This window comes from Festucalex cinctus, chromosome 2 (genome assembly GCF_051991245.1).
Source record: "Festucalex cinctus isolate MCC-2025b chromosome 2, RoL_Fcin_1.0, whole genome shotgun sequence".
NCBI lineage: Eukaryota > Metazoa > Chordata > Actinopteri > Syngnathiformes > Syngnathidae > Festucalex > Festucalex cinctus.
This window is the reverse complement of record NC_135412.1, coordinates 25,126,524-25,147,843: the sequence shown is the minus strand read 5'-3', so window position 1 is coordinate 25,147,843 and position 21,320 is coordinate 25,126,524. Positions and strand designations below refer to the sequence as shown.

The following is a 21,320-nucleotide window of genomic DNA, read 5'->3' as shown; positions in this document are numbered from 1 at the left end:
CCTGGCGGAGCTACAGAGTTGCGCGTCCACTCATTCCGATGGCATTGCTACTTTGGAGGCTACAGTGGACCGTTTGTCGTCGGAGCTGAAGAAGGTGGAACGAAAATGTGAGGACCTCGAATCGCGATCCCGGCGAAATAATATAAGGATCTCGGGGATGCCGGAGGGAACGGAGGGCCCCAGGATGACGGAGTTCGTTTCAAGTGTCCTAGCGGATGTGCTATCACTTGGGGAGAAGCCGCTAGTCGACCGCGCACACCGTGTTGGTCGACAGCGGCCAACGCAGAATGATTCACCGCGACCTGTTATCCTGAGAGTGCATTACTACCACGTTCGAGAGGAGATTCTACGAAAAGCGGCCGCAACACGGAACCTGGTTTACAAAGGCTCGAGGATCAGCATATTTCCGGATTTCCCCGCGTCCATCGCGAAGCAAAGGGCTGCTTTTACTAAAGTGAGAGAGATGCTGCGAGGGAAACCCGGCGTAAGATATGGATTGGTTTACCCAGCCAAACTGATGGTGTCACATGACAACGTGAAGATGGCTTTCACCGACCCCAAAGTGGCTCTCAGCTATGTCGAGGAGCATTTTGCTTCTCCTTAAAGCTGTAAAGGTCTGTGAAACACACAGTTTTACCAAGACACCCACAAGTCACTGAGTGAGTTAAGAAACATTTCTTTGTTTTTGTTTAGTTTTTTTTTTTTTTTTACATATACATTGTAAAACATTTATGTTACTGAGCATTCATTATTACAAATATTATTTGAATATGGCGAGCTACTGGGTGGTTTTAGTTACTAGGTTAACAGAGGTTAGCGGTAACTGGTTAGGGAAGTTTACTCTATAATTTTGTTTTGATCTATTTTATTTGATTTATTTTTGTTTGTTGTTTGTATTTGAATGCTTCCTGTGGTTTGTTCGTGCCATGGCTTGTTGTTTTCAGCCTGGCTGAGTTTGTTATTATGTTTGATGTTATGTTGTTGTTGTTGTTGGGAGGGTCGGGGTATCCAGCTGCCTTATGGTTCTAATTTTGTTGTTCACATGCCCAGTATTAAGATACATATACTTCATAGTCATTTATGTCAGCACAAGGTAATCTGAATTCAGGAAGAACTGTGACCCTGGTTACTTGGAATGTTCGTGGTCTGAACAATCCTATTAAAAGGGGCAAGGTTTTATCCCATCTCAAGTCATTAAACCCAGATATTGTATTTTTACAAGAGACGCATCTTAAAAATAAATCTGATGTAAGGTTGAAAAGTAGATGGGTTGGAAACGTATATCATTCTTCCTTCCCTGTTAAATCAAGGGGGACTGCCATTATGATGAAAAAAGGATTTCCGTTCATTCATAAACAGACAATATCTGACAAAGATGGTCGATATCTGATTGTTATTGGTGAACTTTTTTCTCTACCCCTTACCCTGTTAAACATTTATGCACCCAATGTAGACAATCCATCATTCTTTAAGACAGTTATGGGACTCATTCCAGATATATCGCAGACTAATATTGTCATTGGAGGAGATTTCAATTGTGTGCTTGACCCTTATCTTGATAGGTCTTCATCCACAAAACAGGCTAAAAATAATTCAAGTGTATTTCTGAATGCATTTATGGAAAATTCGGGTCTGTCCGATATCTGGAGAGCGATGAACCCTACCGGTAGGGATTATTCATTTTACTCAACAAGACATAACTCATATAGCAGAATAGACTATTTTCTTGTCGATGCAAAATTGTTGCCACATATTCTTCATACTAAATATCATAATATTGTGATTTCGGATCATAGTCCTTTGACATGTACTTTGAATTTTCAAAATATAACAAAACCACAACGGTCTTGGAGATTTAACCCATTGTTGTTAAGTGATAAAGAATTCTGTAATTATTTACAAAATCAAATCTCTTTGTACTTTGATATCAATGATAACCAGGAAACTTCTGTTGCAACTCTTTGGGAAGCCTTCAAAGCCTATTTACGAGGCGTGGTCATCTCATTTGAGTCTGCCAGGAAAAAGAAAAATAAAGCCAAACTTTTAGAACTTGACCAAAAAATTAAAGACTTGGATAAGAAGAATGCCAAAGCGCCCTCCAGTGAATTATACAAAAAGATAGTTGCATTAAAATTTGAATATAATGTTCTCCTCTCCGAAAAGATTTGTAAAGCATTTATGTATACAAAACAAAAATATTTTGACCTCGGTGATAAACCACATAAACTCCTGGCGAGGCAGCTTAGGAAACAAGAAAATGACCGTTCAATATATTCTATTAAATCCACTAATGGCCAGGTTCTCACAGACCCAAGAGATATTAACAGTAGATTTTTCCAGTTCTATCAAAATTTGTATATTTCCAAACATGATACAGAACCCAAAGTAATGACGGAATTTCTAGACAGTTGTTCATTTCCCCATTTGGAGGAAAGCGACATAGAGCAATTGAATTCTGAAATTACTCCTGATGAAGTACAAAAAGCTATTACTTCAATGAGGAATAATCGTGCTCCCGGACCAGACGGAATTCCGAGTGAGTTCTATAAAAAATATAGTGATGTTGTAAGCCCATATCTCCACAAAACATTTACTCAAGCTCTTCTGGATCGGGTCCTTCCACCAACACTTACAGAGGCAGTTATTACTGTGATACATAAAAAGGGTAAAGATAGTGAAGAGGTGGGCTCTTATCGGCCTATTTCTTTATTGAATCTAGATGGGAAATTATTTTCTAAAGTCTTAGCTAACAGATTGAGCCCGTTTCTGACTCGTCTGGTGCACCCTGACCAGACCGGATTTATACCCGGGAGGAATTCTTTTTCTAATCTTAGACGACTGTTTAACATTATATATTCTAAAATTGGACTTAACAAGGACCTAGCAGTTTTGTCATTAGATGCTGAAAAAGCATTTGACCAAATAGAATGGTCGTACTTATTTGAAATCTTACACAGGTATAAACTTGGTGATAATTTTATCTTAATGGTTAAATTGTTATATACCAACCCATCCTCTCGGGTTTTTACGAACCGAATATTCTCTCCACGTTTTACTTTACATAGGGGAACAAGACAGGGCTGTCCCCTGTCTCCTTTAATTTTTGCTCTCGCAATTGAACCGCTTGCAGAAAGCATTCGCTCGGACCCGTCAATTTTTGGTTTTGACACAGAGAACACATCAAATAAAATTTCGCTATATGCAGATGACGTGCTGCTATTTATCACTCAACCAGAAACCACCATCCCTGCTCTTTTGAGTAAAATAAACTTGTTTGGCTCGTTCTCCGGATATCGGATAAACTTGAATAAGAGTGAACTCTTGCCTGTACGCGTGATCAATTCCACTTGGTTACAAAGTCAACCTTTCAGTATCACCTGGAATCAATTTACATACTTAGGGATTCAAGTGACAAAACACTATACTTCTCTATTTAAAGAAAATTTTTCACCTTTAATGTCTAAATTGCAATCAGATATAACTTTCTGGGACATGCTTCCTATTTCATTGATTGGTCGGGTTAATGCTATAAAAATGATTTTTTTACCCCAAATTCTTTATTTATTTCAGAACCTTCCAGTGTTTCTGCCGAAATCTTTTTTTAAACGATTAAATTCTATTATTATTCCATTCTTATGGGGTTACGAAGTACATAGAATTGCCAGACGACATCTTAGCAAACCTAAAAAAGAAGGGGGACTGGCACTCCCAGACTTCTTGAAGTACTATTGGGCCTCACATATTCGGCTTATGACTTTTTGGATTGGTAAAAGTATGGAGTGTCTCTCGTGGCTGGAAATGGAACTGGAGGCCTGCCGACCTTATTCATTGGGCGCTCTTCTTCTGTCTCCTACACCAACTGGAAAGACACTATACCAGGACAGTGTTATGATTCATAATACTATACGAATTTTTAAACAAATTCAAACACATTTTAAGGTCAAGTCGCTATCGCTGATCATCCCAATTGCAGAGAATCCATCCTTCAAACCATCACTTTTAGACTACACATTTAAAACTTGGAGACGAAATGGTATTCACACCATTCGTGACTTATACTTTGAGGGGGGATTTGGCTCATTTAAGCAGGTTCAAGAAAAGTACAACCTTCCAAGTTGTGATTTTTTCAGATACCTACAGATAAGGGATTATGTGAGGAGACATCAGCTTGACAACGAGGCTTGTGCCCCCACCTATCTTGATATATGCCTTACATTTGACCCGAATTCAGAGAAGCTAATTTCTCGTATCTATGCTCACTTGTTATTGTTGGAGCCAGTTAAGTCTGTGTTATTAAAATCAAAGTGGGAGGAAGAATTAGGTGTGACCATCACTGAGGTACAATGGGAAGAAAGCCTGAAGTATATTAATAGATGCTCTCGTAATGCAAGGCTCTGTTTAATCCAGTTTAAGGTATTGCATCGCCTTCATTTCTCTAGAGCAAGGTTACATGCCATCTATCCAGAGGTGTCCTCCACTTGTGTGAAATGTTCTTTGTCAGAGGACACTCTCAGTCATAGTTTTGTTCTGTGTCCGAAGGTTCGTGGATTCTGGACGGAAATTTTTGAAATGATGTCTGAAATCCTTCATAATCAGTTGGAACCTGAACCTTTGGTGATTATTTTTGGATGTTCTGATAACATTGTAAACTTGAGTCATGCAGAACGTTGTTTCGTTTCTTACTGTATTGTAATTGCAAAAAGATTGCTTCTAATCCACTGGAAAAAGAAGGACACACCATCACCAAGACACTGGCTAAGGGATCTTACAAACACACTTCATCTGGAAAGGATACGATTCATTCTCTCTGATAATCTCTCATCCTTTACCAAAATATGGCAACCACTCTGTGATTATCTTCACCTGTAACATATGAGGTTTGGGCATGTGTTTCTTTTTACACAAGTGATTTTTATGTATGTTGGGACAGATAGGCAGCTGGATGTTGTTTTTTTTTTTTTTTTTTTTTTTTTTTTTTTTTTTTTGTTGTTTGCTTTTTTCCTTTTTCTTAAGTAGTTTTTTTTTTTTTGTATTAATATAAATGTGCAGATGCATACTACTTTCTTTATTGGAATTTGTACTGTACTATTTTGTTTTCTGCTCAATAAAACATATGTTAACAAAAAAAAAAGAACACTGAGATGGGACTTTTTGTAACTTTTGAAGGAAAAGCAACTTTATACACAAAGTAACTTGATACATTTTGCACACTCTGGTACATTATGCTTCACATAGTACAAAACATTTAAATGCGAAATACAAGATTTAAAGGCAGAAGAATTTCACAATTTAAAAATCAGAAGAATTTAAGACATTTAAAAGCTAAGTAAATAAAGTAGTTTGTTAGAAATACTAAAACACTGTAAAGCGTTAAAGGACCTTAATCATAAGTATGGAGACAAAAAATATAGTTTGTTTGTTTGTTTGTTTGTTTGTTTCATTTTTTTAACCTGGATTTAAAAGGATTTACACATGAGTTCATTTATGTTGTGTCATCTTATGCCATTTGAGTGCAACATAACAGCTAAATGCTGATGCACCAAGTTTGCTTTGAACTCTTGGCTGCACTAATGGACCCGAGTGTGCTGACCTCAGACCTCTACTGGCTTTATATTTATTTAGTATTTCTTTAATGTACCTATACCATTCAATGATTTATAGACCAATGGCAGAATTTTAAAATCTAGTGTAGGTTTGCAACGATGTTGCTTTTGGTAGGAAATAATCATGAAATATATATCAGAAAATCCAAATTAAGATTTTATAAGATGTTCATTTTTTTTTATAATTATATAAAATAGGAATGGAACATTTTTTTACATTTGTGTCTATCAAAAATGGTTTGACAATTAGACAAGGTGTTTGTCAATTTGAAGTCAGATTTAATGATTGCCATTTGACGGCGAAGGCCTTAATTTAGAAAATCAAATGAAAGAAGTGCCCACAATGTAGATGTAAATATTCCTACGATACAATTTGTATACAACAACATAGCAGAAGTCAAAACAGAGTCCTAATGTTTGTGACACTGTGATTAGGAAGCACGTAACACTACGTCACGTATCAAAAGGAGGATCGATAAATCTCAGATTTCTGCTCCACACCCACAAAAACATAAAGAACCACTTATTGTTTGCCTAGTTTAAAACTTATCAACCCTCAACTGTCAACTCAGGCAAAGGATTGGTTCACAGCCTCTCATAAATGTTTGTTAAGCAATTGTTCCGGGGCGAGAAACATTCCTGACAATTGCGTCAAGTGAAGGTGTTGTCGTGGAACCTGATTGGACACAATGTTGATATCCGTCCTGCTTGGCGAGCTTTGAAGAAGAACAACCAGAAATGGAGCCACTTGCAGTCACTTTCTTTTAATAAAACAAAGTGTCAAATGTTAAAAGTACATAAGGGCGCCTTAAGAGGCAGAAGTTGATGATTGGGCTTCCTGAAAGTAGCCAATTTGCTGCATAGAAGTGGTGGGGTCAAAGGTCAAACAGTATTCTTTCACTGGGCCCCAGATTCTTGAACCTGCAACCTGTAAAACATTCTAAATACAAAGCACAAACTATCGTAAATAGCTTTTTTTTTAGGGGGGGGAAATGGACTGAAACATTTTATCATAACATCATGGAGTCAGAATAAGAGTGAATTATATCAGAACTGGCGTAACATAAAATTGGAAAAATGTTAAACTAATAGAAATATGGCTGCATCTTTCAGTCTTTGATACATCCATCCATCCATTTTCTTGACCGCTTATTCCTCACAAGGGTCGCGGGGGGTGCTGGCGCCTATCTCAGCTGGCTCTGGGCAGTAGGCAGGGGACACCCTGGACTGGTTGCCAGCCAATCGCAGGGCACACAGAGATGAACAACCATCCACACTCACAAGCACACCTAAGGACAATTTGGAGCGCCCAATTAACCTGCCATGCATGTCTTTGGAATGTGGGAGGAGACCAGAGAAGACCCACGTAGGCACAGAGAGAACATGCAAACTCCACCCAGGAAGGTCGGAGCCCGGACTCGAACCCGAGTCCTCAGAACTGGGAGGCAGACGTGCTAACCAATCAGTCACCGTGCCGCCCTGGAGTAAATGAGATTATCATAAATCATATCCTGTATAGTGACTCTTATTTGATCCCAATTGGAGTGAATTGTATCGCATCGTAATTGGAGTGAATCACATTGCATCAAAGCAAAAATTGAGTTACTCATATTGTATCGCATCAGAATTTGAATTACAGTAATCGCATTGCAATGTGAAAGATATTAGGGATGTAACGATAATGGCAATATCGTGATATTATAACTGCCACAATATATCGTCGCCGTCGTGTCACGATATTAAAAGCAGCACATCTGGATTGGATTTATTTCCAATTGTGCAGTTCTAGCACCCTCTGGTGGCTAGTTTTTTTAGTGCAGTTTAATTTTCACAAGGCATGTTTTGGCCCTTCAATGTTTCAAATCCAGGCTAATGGTCAGATGTAGGGGAACATATTTAATATGCTTGTGAACCGAGTCAATATGTGGAGGAACTCAATGTGTGCATTAGCAAGTAAGTGTGTCAATAAGTGTTATTAGAGATTGTAGGTGTTTATATGCATTACTGTAATGTACAAATGCACAATATTGTGGCTTTTGTTTTAGTATGAGCTGTTTTTGTTTTTGTTTTGTTTTTTACAATATTGTGACCTTTGTTGTATCGCCAACCTCCCCACAATATTGTGGTAATTATCGTATTGTGACCTTCATATCATGACATTACACCCCGAAAAGGCATTGCATCATAAATGGAGTCAATGGACTGTATCATATTTTATAGAAATTGGGAGTAAATCGTGTCAAGAAATGTAGGCTAAAGAAATGACACATTGTAATTGGAGTAAATTGCATCGTATCACAACATAATTGGAGTAAATTATGTTTTTATTGAATTGCAATGAACGGTGCTGGCAACAACACACGCTACGACCCGGCCTGGGAGGCTTGCAGTACTTCCATCTGCTAGTAGGTGGCAGCATCAACACATTTTTTTTTTTTTTTTTTGTGCAAGGCCACGGTGACTTTTGACTTTGTGCTACTGTGTGTATGCACTGTGCGTGTGTGTGTCATGTTGTTATGATGGACGTGAAAAAGAAGGGAAAGAAGGACGGGGAGCCGTTAAGCCGCTCGGAAGTTTTCAGCCAGCTCAGGAGGGAACTCCATGGACAGCTTGGGTCCGATCAGTCCAACATATTTATCATCCTGGGTGCCTCGGTCCGTACAACTTTCTCATCATGTTATTTTGTGATTGTTAATGATTCACTCACTGGAAGTTGGCAATCCTTCGTTTAAACAACGAAGGAAAATGATTTGTATCTATTTGACTGGCTTTGGCCAATAAAGCCCAAACTCTGCATGTTTAAAAAGTGGCTTGTTAGTATGCATCAAGTCACATGCACATGTATTTACTTGTAAATGGAATGTGTTCAAAGTCTGCTCTCTCTCTCTCTCTCTCTCTCTCTCTCTCTCTCTCTCTCTCTCTCTCTCTCTCTCTCTCTCTCTCTCTCTCTCTCTCTCTCTCTCTCTCTCTCTCTCTCTCTCTCTCTCATCGCTGCCCTTTGGAGCCCTCATTCATCCCCACTCAAGTTACAGCTGTTATCATTTTGGAATCACAACTAAAAAAATGACACAACAAAATGTCCTTGTGCAGCTCAGTGTCCAATGTCCACACTGTGCAGTACAAAAAAATAATAAAAAACAATATTCTGAAATATAATACCTATTCTTAACTAACTATCCATCCATCCATCCATTTTCGTGACGGCACCTATCACAGCTGGCTTCAGGCAGGTGCCATAAAAATATTGAAATACTTCAGGTAGTAACAGGGTTATTATAGTTTTGGAATTTTCATTTTAGTTATTTTTTATTTCATTTTGAGTTTTGTTTTTTAAATGTAGTTAGTTTTAATTAGTTTTAAGGGTGGTTCTGTTAGTTTTTATTGGTTTTAGTTATTTTAATAAATGCTTAGTTTTAGGTTAGTTAGTTTCAGTATTAGTTTTAGTTTTTTTTAAAGCGTATTATTTGTGCGCAATATTTAAAGAACACCATGGAAGTGACGTCATCTGATGGTGCTTTTCTATTGGCTGCTGCTAGATGACGTCACTTCTGTGTGACACACTTTCAAACGTCCTTATTCCAGTGGTTAACTCATTCACTGCCTTTGACAAGTATACTTGTCAATTGTATTTTTTAGAGCGGTGCTAAATGGGGGCGAATCTGAGCATGCTCCACTGTAAATATCAAACTTGGAAACAACTTTACTGATGCCCAACCACCGGTAGATGACATCATTGCCACATTTTATAGGAAATAAACACAGTTTCAGAGTCCATGGGAGAAATGGCTGTATTTTGGCAAACCTACATTTTTTCTGCTGTCAATTATAAAAGAACGGGACGGGACAAAAAGTAGGGAGTCTATTCTGTTATTTGGTAGATTCGGTTTATATATAATTATTGAATGTAATATCACGTGAGTATTGGAAATGTAAAAATTTTCTATAATGACTGGCAGTGAATGAGTAAAATACATTAGTTAAAATCACATTTAAAATCATCCCTAAAGGCTCATGCATTAAATTAATTACCAAAGACTAAAATGCCATTTTTGCTTGTAAATATAGTTATTTTTAGTTAGTTTTGTAAACATAAAATGTAGTTTCAGTTAGTTTTCGTTTTTTAAAAAGCATGTTCGTTTTTATTTTATTTCGTTAACGAAATTGTTTTTTCAATTTTAGTTTGAGTTTTTTTGTTCGTTTTAGTTAAAGGGATCGTTCGGCTTTTTTAACATGAATCTCAATTTGATCCTCACCTCCCGTGTGTGCGATCAGCACTGACTTACCCCCGACAGCGTTCGGTGACACGCGTTCTGGTTCGGCGTTGGACGAGAGGAAAATAGTCCAGCAAGCTGGCTGGGGTCTCGGAAATAAAGCGTTTTTCTTCTAAAAACTATTTGTTTTCAAAAGCGTGATACATTTCCACCACAATACTCTTTTTCTGAAAAATGTCAAGACGCCATTACCGCCAGCCACTACTTTTCTGTTCGTCCGTATCACTGCGCGGCGCCCTGTAGAACGCTAACCGACGCACTGCAGCCAGCTAGCTGATACTTCCGCCGAAAAGGCAAACAACTTCAGGCGTCAGTGCTGATCGCACACACGGCAGGTGAGGATCAAATTGAGATTCATGTTAAAAAAGCCGAACGATCCCTTTAACTAAAATAACCTTGGGTAGTAACATATTCATGTACTGCAGTCATATAAACCCATCTCGAAAACAAATAGGGTTATATATAAGACTTATAAATTATATAAGTCCCTGTTGTGAAAACACAAAAAATGTTCAGGACATAAAATGTGTCTTTCACACATCTTGATGAAAAGGCAGACGTTAAACAAACACCTAATCCATGTGTAACTAGCTATTCGAGTTGTGATATGTTTCATATTCATGTGACTGCTAACGTTTTTGTTTTTTTTTCTTTCTTTCTCCCCAAATCCACACAGTACTCCTCCCTTAATTAAAGGAGAGTATTTTGGGTCTGTATTTTCCCCCTCCCCCGTTCTTATTTTTTTCTTTTTTCATCTGTGAATTTGGGGCGCCTTTTTGGTGACCCATCAGGCTTTCCGTTCTATCGAACCTCTGTTGGTCGTTGTTTTTTTGTTTTGTTTTTTGTTTGTTTTGTTTTTTTTTATTATTATTGTTTTTTATGCTTTTAGAACTTGAATTTCATTGCTCTGTACTCATGACATGTGCAATGATGATAAATTTGATTCCATTCCTTATAATGTGGTTTCTCTGTGAGGAAATCTAGCAACTATAATAATCAATATTTGATCCCATAGGGAGATCTTGCTAAAAAGAAGATCTACTCAACCTTATGGTGAGTCTGCTCATAAAAGAAAAGAAAAAATCTTGTGATGAAAAGTTTGATTTGTTGGAGCCAAGTGTGTTTTCTTAGGTGGTTGTTCCGAGATGGCCTGCTTCCAGAGGACACTTACTTTGTGGGCTTCGCCCGCTCCAACTTGACAGTGGAGGACATCAAGATGGCGTGCCTGCCTTACATGAAGGTAGCCATTGTTGTTGTTTTCACGTTTTACATTTGACATCTCTCCACGTAGTTTAGGTCACTGAGAGTCACTGATATTCACACATGAACTGAGCTTCATATCGGTCATGCGTCTTACTGAGAAGACAATAAAGTAATTGATTGATTTTTGATCATTAAATAATAAATAAAAAATGTTCATATGACAGCATAGACATAGATGCTGTCTTGAGTAGACTGGCGTGTTTATGTAATAGGTCAGCACGTCCGCCATATTTGATGTGGCACATCTGCCTGTAAATTAATGCAAGTCAGTGGACTGAAAATCATAAAGCAAAAAATATAAAAATATAACATGTAATATTATTATATCCTCCTGACTACCAGCAATTCATATTTGTCCTCTGTAGTGGACCTTATTAAACCTGAATATCTCCCACCCAGTGCATACGATTGAATGAACTCATGAACATTCAGAGCTTTCCAATGATACCAAATGTGTCGGAGTGGGGCTTTTCTACCTTTGGTTGCATCATAAAAGAAAATGGCTTCCCTCAGTGCAAGCACTTTTAAGGGAATAGGAAACAGTGTATTAACACTTTTTATTGAACAAATTTAGGCTTGAAATGTTGTTAGCATGTTTTCTATAAGACTCTTAAGAACACATTAAAGTATTGTTTGAATTATTTTAACTGTATTTGAGCTTAGCATTTAAGTTAAAAAAAAATGTCCTCTGTAGTGGACACATCATAGCTTAAAAATAAAAACTTTTTTTTTTTTCAAAAATTTCTTTTACAGTATTCCAGTTACTTCACAAAGATTGGGGAATAGCAAAATAAACATGATTGGACAAAATTTAAATAAATAAATATATATAAATATTAGGGGTGTTAAAAAAAATCTATTCGGCGATATATCGCGATACTACATTGCGCAATTCTCGAATCGATTCAATAGGCGGCTGAATCGATTTTTTTTTGATTTTTTTTTAAAGAGCTCAGAATTGTTCATTCGGTAGTCTTACCGATTCAACGTCTTATCATCATTGCCTTTTTTTTTTGTTTTGTTTTTTTTGTGTGAATCGATTTTTAAACTTCCATTTTTAATGGAAAAATATTCAACAAAACGTCTGACTTCGGGTTAGGATTCACACCTTGAGCATGGAAGAATGTTATATGAACGGAACATTAAGCCTTAATATTTTAATTTAATGCTGTTCAAACATGAAACAGATTACAACCTCTATAAGACTGAAATTTCAGATAAATAAATAATACATTTTCATATAAATCTTACACTCTACAAGCTTACTGATTAGTATTTTCTAAATTTGAATGAAAAAAAATCGCAACAATCGACTTATAAATTCGTATCGGGATTAATCGATATCGAATCGAATCGTGAGGTACTAGGCAATTCACACCCCTAATAAATAAATATATATATATATATATATAAATATAGGATATATAAAATATATTTAAGGAATATATTTAAGGAATCAGATAATCATTAAGTGAGGGCTCTTAAAATTGGAAGATTAATGCTGCATTTGAGGATGGTCAGAAATCGGACTTTTTTTTAGTTCAAACCAGGAAGTGTGTACGGGAACGCCCCCTTGAACTCGGAATTTCCACTTGTGAAGTCGTAAAAAAAAAAAAAGGACCCCAACTTCACCTGCGGAAAGTGACGTCACTTTACAACGACGACCCGATCGGAAACACAGACCGTGTATGGTAAAACACAATTTACTTGAGCATAAAACTAGATCGCTTTCTTCATTCATAAATATTTGACATAACTTCACGTAATGCAACGTACGTGACAGTATTGCCGCGATATCCCTGCATAAAAGTATACGGTGAACTACTCAACTGTATGGAATGCTTATGAAATAAGATCAAAACAATAAATGAAGCGAGAAGGTAAGTTTGCTGGCGGTCAAAATGAGTTTTAAGAACCAAAATAAAAAAACAATTTAACACTATCCACCATTTTGGTTATTTACTTTCAGGTCGGAACTGGGAAAAACCAACTCGGATATATCCGACTTCCGACCATCCTCGAATGCAGAACAGACTTGACACTTCCCTCTAAATGTGCATTTTGACCAGGAAGCTGCAAATGCACATTAGTTGTCCTGCACCATAATCAATAAATGTATCTGGACTGAATCTGAGCATGACTCCTAATTGCAGACAGCTGTGTTTCTCGTCCTCAGGTGACTGATGGTGAGGGCGAGCGCCTCTCCACCTTCTTCCGCAGGAACTCGTATCTGAGCGGTCGCTATGATGACGCCGGTTCTTTCCGCAAGCTCGACGCTCACGTGTCCTCCCTGCCAGGCGGGGCTGAGGCCAACCGACTCTTCTACCTGGCTCTGCCCCCCACCGTCTACCACCGCGTCTGCACAAACATCCGCGGCCACTGCATGAGCCCAAAGTCAGTATCACAATCAACTGCATCTTCATGTTATTCTGCAACAAAACACGTTCTTTGTGGCACTTTTTTGACACACTTCTTCACATTTCTCAACTCATTGATACTTCTTGAGATACAAAAAAAAATGAGGATGGGGAAGTTACATTCCACGTTCCAAAAATGTACCTTTTTACCATAATACCATCTTTCACACACAAAAACATTCAAGCGGGTAAGCCATCATTCCCATTCAAATTTCAAACTTCTGTAAAACATCTTGGGGACTATAAAATATAAAACATTCCAATGTTTCAGAGATATTTGTGCGTCTCTTTCAACATTTCTGGACCGATTTAAGAACTTTCCAATTTCAAGTTCCACATTCTACATTTGAGAATTTTAGAACATTTCAGTTGAGCTTCACCTTTTCCGCACTCGCGCTCAATTCCTATGGAAATTGCATTCTACAGTTTATTCAGCAGTTTTCATTAAAAAACAAAACATCATGATCACAATATGTAACTCCTGATACAAAACAAACTTTCAAACATTTTTTTCCCCCTACAGACTTTTACTCCAGTATTGACTTTCCTGAACCTCCACAGAAATGATCAAATATTGTTTTCTTTACAGATGATGTAAAAAGTGAAGATAAGTTCCTCTTCTTGGAAAAATAATGTCCCTCTAATCAACACCACCCCAAATCAACAGTAGTCACTTATTAAAAAATTACCTAAAAAAAAAAATCATCCTGACAAATTCAATACATCCATCCATTTTCTTGACCTCTTATTCCTCACATGGGTCGCGGGGAGTGCTGGAGCCTATCTCAATTGGCTTTGGGCAGTAGGCGGGGTCCACCCTGAAAAGGTTGCCAGCCAATCGCAGGGCACACAAAGACAAACAACCATCCACACTCACAAGCACACATAGGGACAATTTTTTTTTTGGAGCACCCAATTAACCGGCCATGCATGTCTTTGGAATGTGGGAGGAGACCGGAGTACCCGGAGAAGACCCACGTGGGGAACATTCAAACTCCACCCAGGAAGGCCGGAGCCTGGACTCGAACCCGAGTCCTCAGAACTGGGAGGCGGACATGCTAACTAGTCATCCACCGGGCCGCCGAATTCAATACAATGAATGTCGAATATCAATGACAATATAAGTGGTAAGCATTCCTGTCCCCAGCAGAGGTTGGAACCGACTGATCGTTGAGAAGCCTTTCGGACGGGACCTGCAGAGCTCCCAGGATTTGTCCACGCACATGGCCTCGCTCTTTTCGGAGGAGCAGATCTACCGCATTGACCACTACCTGGGCAAAGAGATGGTGCAGAACCTCATGGTGCTCAGGTATCGGACTCACTCACACAAAAGACACAAAATTGTAAACACAATCACGGCTCAGCTTGGGAACGTCACATGAGCAAGCTCAGAAAACAGGTGAGCCGTGATTGGTCGTGAGCAACTGTGATGTCATTTGCAGTCGGCAGCATGTGACAAAATGACTTCGATGGGGACTCCAGGTGGAGGAGTGGAACCGTCACTTGCCTTTGGTGCCGGTTGGCGTGGGTTCGATTCTCCGCCTGGGAGAGGCCCATGTGTGGCTTACAAGAAGTAAGCTTCTGTGAGTGAGTGAGTGGATATAAAAAAAAAAAAAAATGGCTTTGATGGATAAAAAACAGTGAATTTTCCACAAACACAATATTAATTACAGTGCTGAAATTAGATTAGTTGGGCACATTTAAACATATTATTGTTAAAAAAGAAAGAAAGAAAAAAAAAGTGCGTTTGACATCTCCTTTGACTTTTGCCAACTTCTAAACAATTTTACCATCTCATCATACGCTGACTGGCCGGGAAGGAGGAAGACCTGATGAACTTGTGGAGACTTTTGTTTCTCCCCCTTCCAGATTTGGCAATCGCATTTTCGGACCCATCTGGAACAGGAACAGCGTGTCGTGCGTGGTGCTCACCTTCAAAGAACCTTTCGGCACATACGGACGTGGAGGATACTTTGATGACTTTGGAATCATTCGGTGAGCGAGCTGGCCAGCTGCTGCGGGAGGGAACGATCGATAGCAATTTGCTCATTGTTGCTTCTTCTTCTTCTTCCTTCTTCTTTCTTCTTCTTTTTTTTTTTATGAACGCAGAGACGTGATGCAAAATCATCTCCTCCAGATGCTCTGCTTGGCCGCCATGGAGAAGCCCACATCGACTGAGCCAGATGACGTGAGGAATGAGAAGGTAACAGTGTGGACCTTTTCACACTGCACTTGTTTTTTTTTGTGAGTACACCGTGGGGAAGCGTGCAATGATGACAGCTTCCTCCTGGTGAAAGCATGCCCATATTTGGAAGTCATAGGGAGGCTTTTCCCTCTGGTTGGTCGATCGCTGTTAGCGCTCTGAAATCGCACCGCCGGCCTTAGGAAGACGGCAGTACAAATCAAATCAAAATCACATCATCGGAACTTTAATGATGTGCACCAATGTTATGTTAAACAAAAGAAGGAATGCTTTTCAAATAGATTTTTTTTTTTTTAATGTTTTCAATGCATGTTGGAGGGGTAAAACTATTCATATATTTTTTTTCTTTGACATTTGTGTCTGGAATGTTCTCCCACACAATACTGATTGTCGTGTCATGAATTTATTTTCTCTTAATGTGGATGATTGTGAAGGTGAAGGTGTTGAAGTGCATCGCTCCCGTGGACGCGTCCGAGGTGCTGCTCGGCCAGTACGTGGGGGACCCCGAGGGCGAGGGCCTTGCCAAGTTGGGCTATCTTGACGACCCCAGCGTCCGTCAAGGCTCGTGCACTCCCACCTTTGCCACTGCTGTGCTTTACGTGCACAATGAAAGATGGGACGGTAGGAGGAGACTTAATTTGCATTGCTTCCACGTAAATAAAAGATCAATTCCCCCCCCACAAAACACCCATTTCAATTGTTTTTTTCACCTTTCACCTCTAGAAAAATGCAAATGACAGGCATGATATTAGCAAAATATTTTTGGCTATGTAAAGGTTTATACATATAATAATAATAATAATAAGAATAATAAGAATAATGAAATAGGCTTGCATGCAAAAGAAGAGGGGCTATTTACTTACTTTTTTCCCCTATATGGAGCCCTGAAAGGGGAAAAAAAAACCTTTGTGTGCCCTCGCCCAAAAAAAAATGTTTTGTCACAAAAACTTTGCCTTCCTTGCTTTGTGTTCCTTCACAATGTTTGCAAGATAACAGTTTTTTGTTTTTTCAGAGTGAATGCAATTTTTTGTGAGTGAACGTACAAGAACGATAAGGTTTGTCAAGGTTATTATAGTTAATGAAAATGAACAAAATAACTCAGTAAAATTGAAAAAAAAAAAACATTTTATTGTTGATTAAATAAATAAATAAATAAATAAAAGCAAGTGCTTTTTAAAACAATGACTAAAGCTATATTTACGTTTATAAAACTAACTATAATTATAGTATAAATGTCCTTCCTTTTCATCTTTGTCAGTTAATTTTATACATGAGCTTTCAGGGTAGATTTTAAATGTATTAATTTTGAAACGTCGGCCATTGGGAATTGTTTACTTCATCACACAGTACTTCTAGTGCCTTTTTAAAAATAAAATAAAATAAAAAAAAAATCTTGCACTCAACAACTATTCCTTTTATTTAAATAACATAAAAAAATAAAAGTAAATTAAAATAAATAAAAATCTAAATTAAATGAAGCATTTTCAATAAAGTACAAATGAATCAAAACTAAAAATCTAACTTTTTTGAGCTGTTCGATTGTATTGAGTTCAATAAACCAAACTCAATAAAATCTAATAGCTCTAAAAAGTAGAGTATATTATACAAGTATATTATATATTGAAATGAGAGCTCAGACTGGTACCCAAAATTATTGTTTTATCTTATCGAGTCGACGGCAGCGAATGAGTTCCGTTTGGATTTGAAACTTTCGCTCCTAACTGCAGAAGTTTTTCTTTTTAGTTTAAAATGGTTTACCTTCATTAGAAGGTCGATTCACGTTGTGGCCATACAATCCTGGTCGAGACTTTTGGTGCCGTAAATAATGAATTCCTGTTGTGGCGGAAGAACTAAAGTCGCGATACAGCACGTCTTCTGTTTTCTTCTACTACTTACTTATGGCAGTTGGCAAATACTTGTGGTGCATTACCACCGAAGGAAGGTGGGCACTGGGAAAATGATCGATACATTTGTAGTACAGTATTGCAGTAGTAGTTATTATTGAGAGTTGTTCCTTTTTGTTCTCTCAAAGGAGTGCCTTTCATCCTGCGCTGCGGCAAAGCGCTGAACGAGCGCAAGGCCGAGTTGCGGCTGCAGTTCACCGACGTGCCCGGCGACATCTTCGCAAAGCAATGTCAGAGGAACGAGCTGGTGGTCCGCGTGCAGCCGGACGAAGCCATCTACCTGAAGATGACCACCAAGAGGCCCGGGGGCCACTTCAGCCCGGAAGAGACCGAGCTGGACCTCACCTACAGGAGCAGATACAAGGTGACGTCAAATCACTGATCTATATTATATGACTTGGCCGATAGGCCAAGACCTTTGAGGTGGCGAGGCCGCCATATTGCTCCTCCCGAGAAACGTTTCTCTACGGCTATGCAGTATCGAAACTTTTTTTTTTATTTTAAATTTATTAAACATAACTCAACTTTATTTATAAAGCACTTTAAAACAAGCATTGCTGTATACAAAGTGCTGTACATGAAACAAAAATCGGTCATGCAATAAGGAATAAGATAAGAAAACAATATCAAAGAAAACATTTTAAGTGAGTATACACGTGTTTTGTTTTGATTTTTGGATACAAATAAAGTTCACATCAGTAAATTGATAAGAAGTAGGTGAGTGAATAAATAAATAAATAAATATATAGATAAATAAATAGAATAAAGAAGAGGACTTCAGACATTCTACAACTTGCCTTAAATACATGTATAAATTATATTTAATGATAGTACAGGAGGAAATGTGTATATTTTTTTTAAATTAAAGAATTAAAACAGTAATTCAACAAAAGATTCCTCTGTCAAATCTAATATTGGGGTCTAAGGAACAGTTTTTTTTTTTTTTTTTACTTGTTAAAAAAATAATGAGCTATATATGTCTCATCTGTACATATACCGTAATCGTTTATACAGTGGCCTGCTTGCGAGGTGGGAGTAGCAAGATGGCTGCCCTGTGACTTCAACAGCTTGAACTAGCGCGTGTGGGCTATCGCCTATCTAGTCATATAATATAGATCAGTGCCTCAAATACATGATTGCAGCACGGTGCCCTAGTGGTTTGCACGGCTGCTTTTCAGCTACAGGCTTCCAATCTGATATATATATATATATATATATATATATATATATATATATATATATATATATATATATATATATATATATATATATATATATACATACATAGCATGTATTAGCCTGTTAGCGGCCATGATGACCAAGAAATTGTGAATGCTGGCAAAGTGAAATGAAGAAAAGCGATTGGGTGTTTGTTCCCGGCAGAACGTGAAGCTACCGGACGCGTACGAGAGGCTCCTCCTTGACGTCATCTGCGGCAATCAGATGCATTTCGTGCGAAGGTTTGCATCACACCGCTTCACCCACCGTTTTGCTCATGGCTGAAAATGTTGCACGCTCACTTCCACGTTTTCTCCCAGCGATGAGTTACGGGAAGCCTGGAGAATCTTCACCCCGCTCCTCCACCAGATCGATGAGAAGAAGACACGTCCTTTACCCTACAAATACGGGAGGTAAATATGTTTTCTCTTCTTTTATCCAAAATATAATCCCTTTGCCAGAAAATTGCTTCAAACGTCTGAATTCCAAATTTGAGGAATCTCCTTTTGTTGACTTTTTTTTTTTTTTTTTTATTGCGATTTGAGCTTTTCATCGTAGAGCTATTTTAAAGTTTGACCTCAAAAGGAAATGAAAGTCGAAACTTGTTCCTTGCTAACAACGTCATTGTATACCTCAAAAGCAATATTTTAAAATGTACTGAGAATTGATACCATGCTGAAAATTGCTCTGCTAACATGGCAAGATGAGTACAGGTGGTTGATAATCAAAATTGTTTTTTTTTTTGTTTTGTTTTTTAAAGAGTGACCTATTCATTAGGAAATGTTTTGGACTTTTTGAGGGATGTGTCACCATGGAAGTATGGAATTAAAAAATTATGTATTGAATCGTACCTGGTTTCGACTTCATCGTTTGTTCTTTTGTGCTCAGTCGCGGCCCAAGCGAAGCAGATGAGCTGCTGAAGACGGCTGGATTCCGCTATGAGGGCAAATACAAGTGGGTGCAACCCCACTTGTGACACGCACGTGTACGCACACACTATACAAATAAAGATGACTTGACTTGACTTGACTTGACTTGACTTGACTTGCATGGTCCACTGTTGGCAGGTTGAGCAACAATAAAGTTCACTCACTTTCACTTTTGTATTTTGTTTGATTGAGTGTACATTGGCAAAACATGTCTTGTTATCCGGGCGGCACTGTGCACGAGTGGTTAGCACGTCCGCCTCCCAGTTCTGAGGACTCCGGTTCGAGTCCAGGCTCCGGCCTTCCTGGGTGGAGTTTGAATGTTCCCCACGTGGGTCTTCTCCGGGTACTCCGGTCTCCTCCCACATTCCAAAGACATGCATGGCAGGTTAATTGGGCGCTCCGAATTGTCCCTAGGTGTGCTTGTGAGTGTGGATGGTTGTTCGTCTCTGTGTGCCCTGCGATTGGTTGGCAACCAGTCCAGGGTGCACCCCGCCTATTGCCCAAAGGCGGCTGAGATAGGCTCCAGCACCCCCGTGACCCTTGTGAGGAATAAGCGGTCAAGAAAATGGATGGATGGATGGATGTCTTGTTATCCACGACAGGGAGTCATGTTTTTGTTGACCACTGGGGGAATATATATCCATCCATCCATTTTCTTGACCGCTTATTCCTCACAAGGGTCGCGGAGGTTGCTGGCAGTAGGCGGGGGCCACCCTGGACTGGTTGCCAGCCAATCGCAGGGCACACAGAGACGAACAAGCATCCACACTCACACGCACACCTCGGGACAATTCGGAGCGCGCTGTGCCGCCCTGGGGAATACATATATATACATACATATATATATATATATGTATATATAGTTGTTCTGTTTTTTTTACATAATAAAAGCCTATGTATAGGCTTTTATTATGTAAAAACAAAACTGTTTGACTTTTTTTCCTTAAAAAAAAAAAAAAAAGTGACCATGTATAGTAGGGCATTTTTTTTTAAATTAAAAAAGAAATGACCATGTGTAGTTAAGACTTTTATGTTAAAAAGGAAAAAAAATCATATATTTTAAGGCTTTTTTTTCCTATCAAAAAAGGATCATGTATAGTAAGGCTTTTATTAAAAAAATAAATAAAAATAAAATCACCATGTATGGTTAGGCTTTTATTATGTCAAAACAAAACAAAACTGTATAAGGCTTTTTTTTTTTTCGATCAAATAATCTAATCATTTTTAAGCTTTGTTTTCCTATCAAAAACTGACAAGACTTAAAAAAACAACAACAAAAAACCACCTTACTATCTATGGTCGTTTAAAAAAAAAGCCTTACTATACATGGTTTAAAAAATGGCTTATGGTCGTTTAATCAAAAAAAACAAAAAAAAAACATGCCTGACCTTGTTTTTAATATATATATACTGTATATATATATATATATGTATATATATATATATATATATATATATATATATATATATATATATATTTATTTATTTTATCATTCGGGCAATTTTGCCGAAA

The 21,320-nt window shown here is 38.2% G+C and overlaps 1 protein-coding gene across 1 annotated transcript; it reads left to right on the top strand.

The window, feature by feature from the left end:
• The first annotated feature begins 5,135 nt into the window (after positions 1-5,135).
• Positions 5,136-19,977, top strand: LOC144014280 (glucose-6-phosphate 1-dehydrogenase-like). Its single transcript, XM_077513997.1, has 12 exons — positions 5,136-8,257; positions 10,890-10,927; positions 11,006-11,114; positions 13,314-13,531; positions 14,705-14,863; positions 15,424-15,549; positions 15,664-15,757; positions 16,192-16,378; positions 17,790-18,025; positions 19,045-19,121; positions 19,200-19,292; positions 19,768-19,977. The coding sequence occupies exons 1-12, from the start codon at positions 8,090-8,092 to the stop codon at positions 19,853-19,855; spliced, it is 1,593 nt and encodes a 530-aa protein (XP_077370123.1). The 5' UTR covers positions 5,136-8,089; the 3' UTR covers positions 19,856-19,977.
• Positions 19,978-21,320: the final 1,343 nt, after the last annotated feature.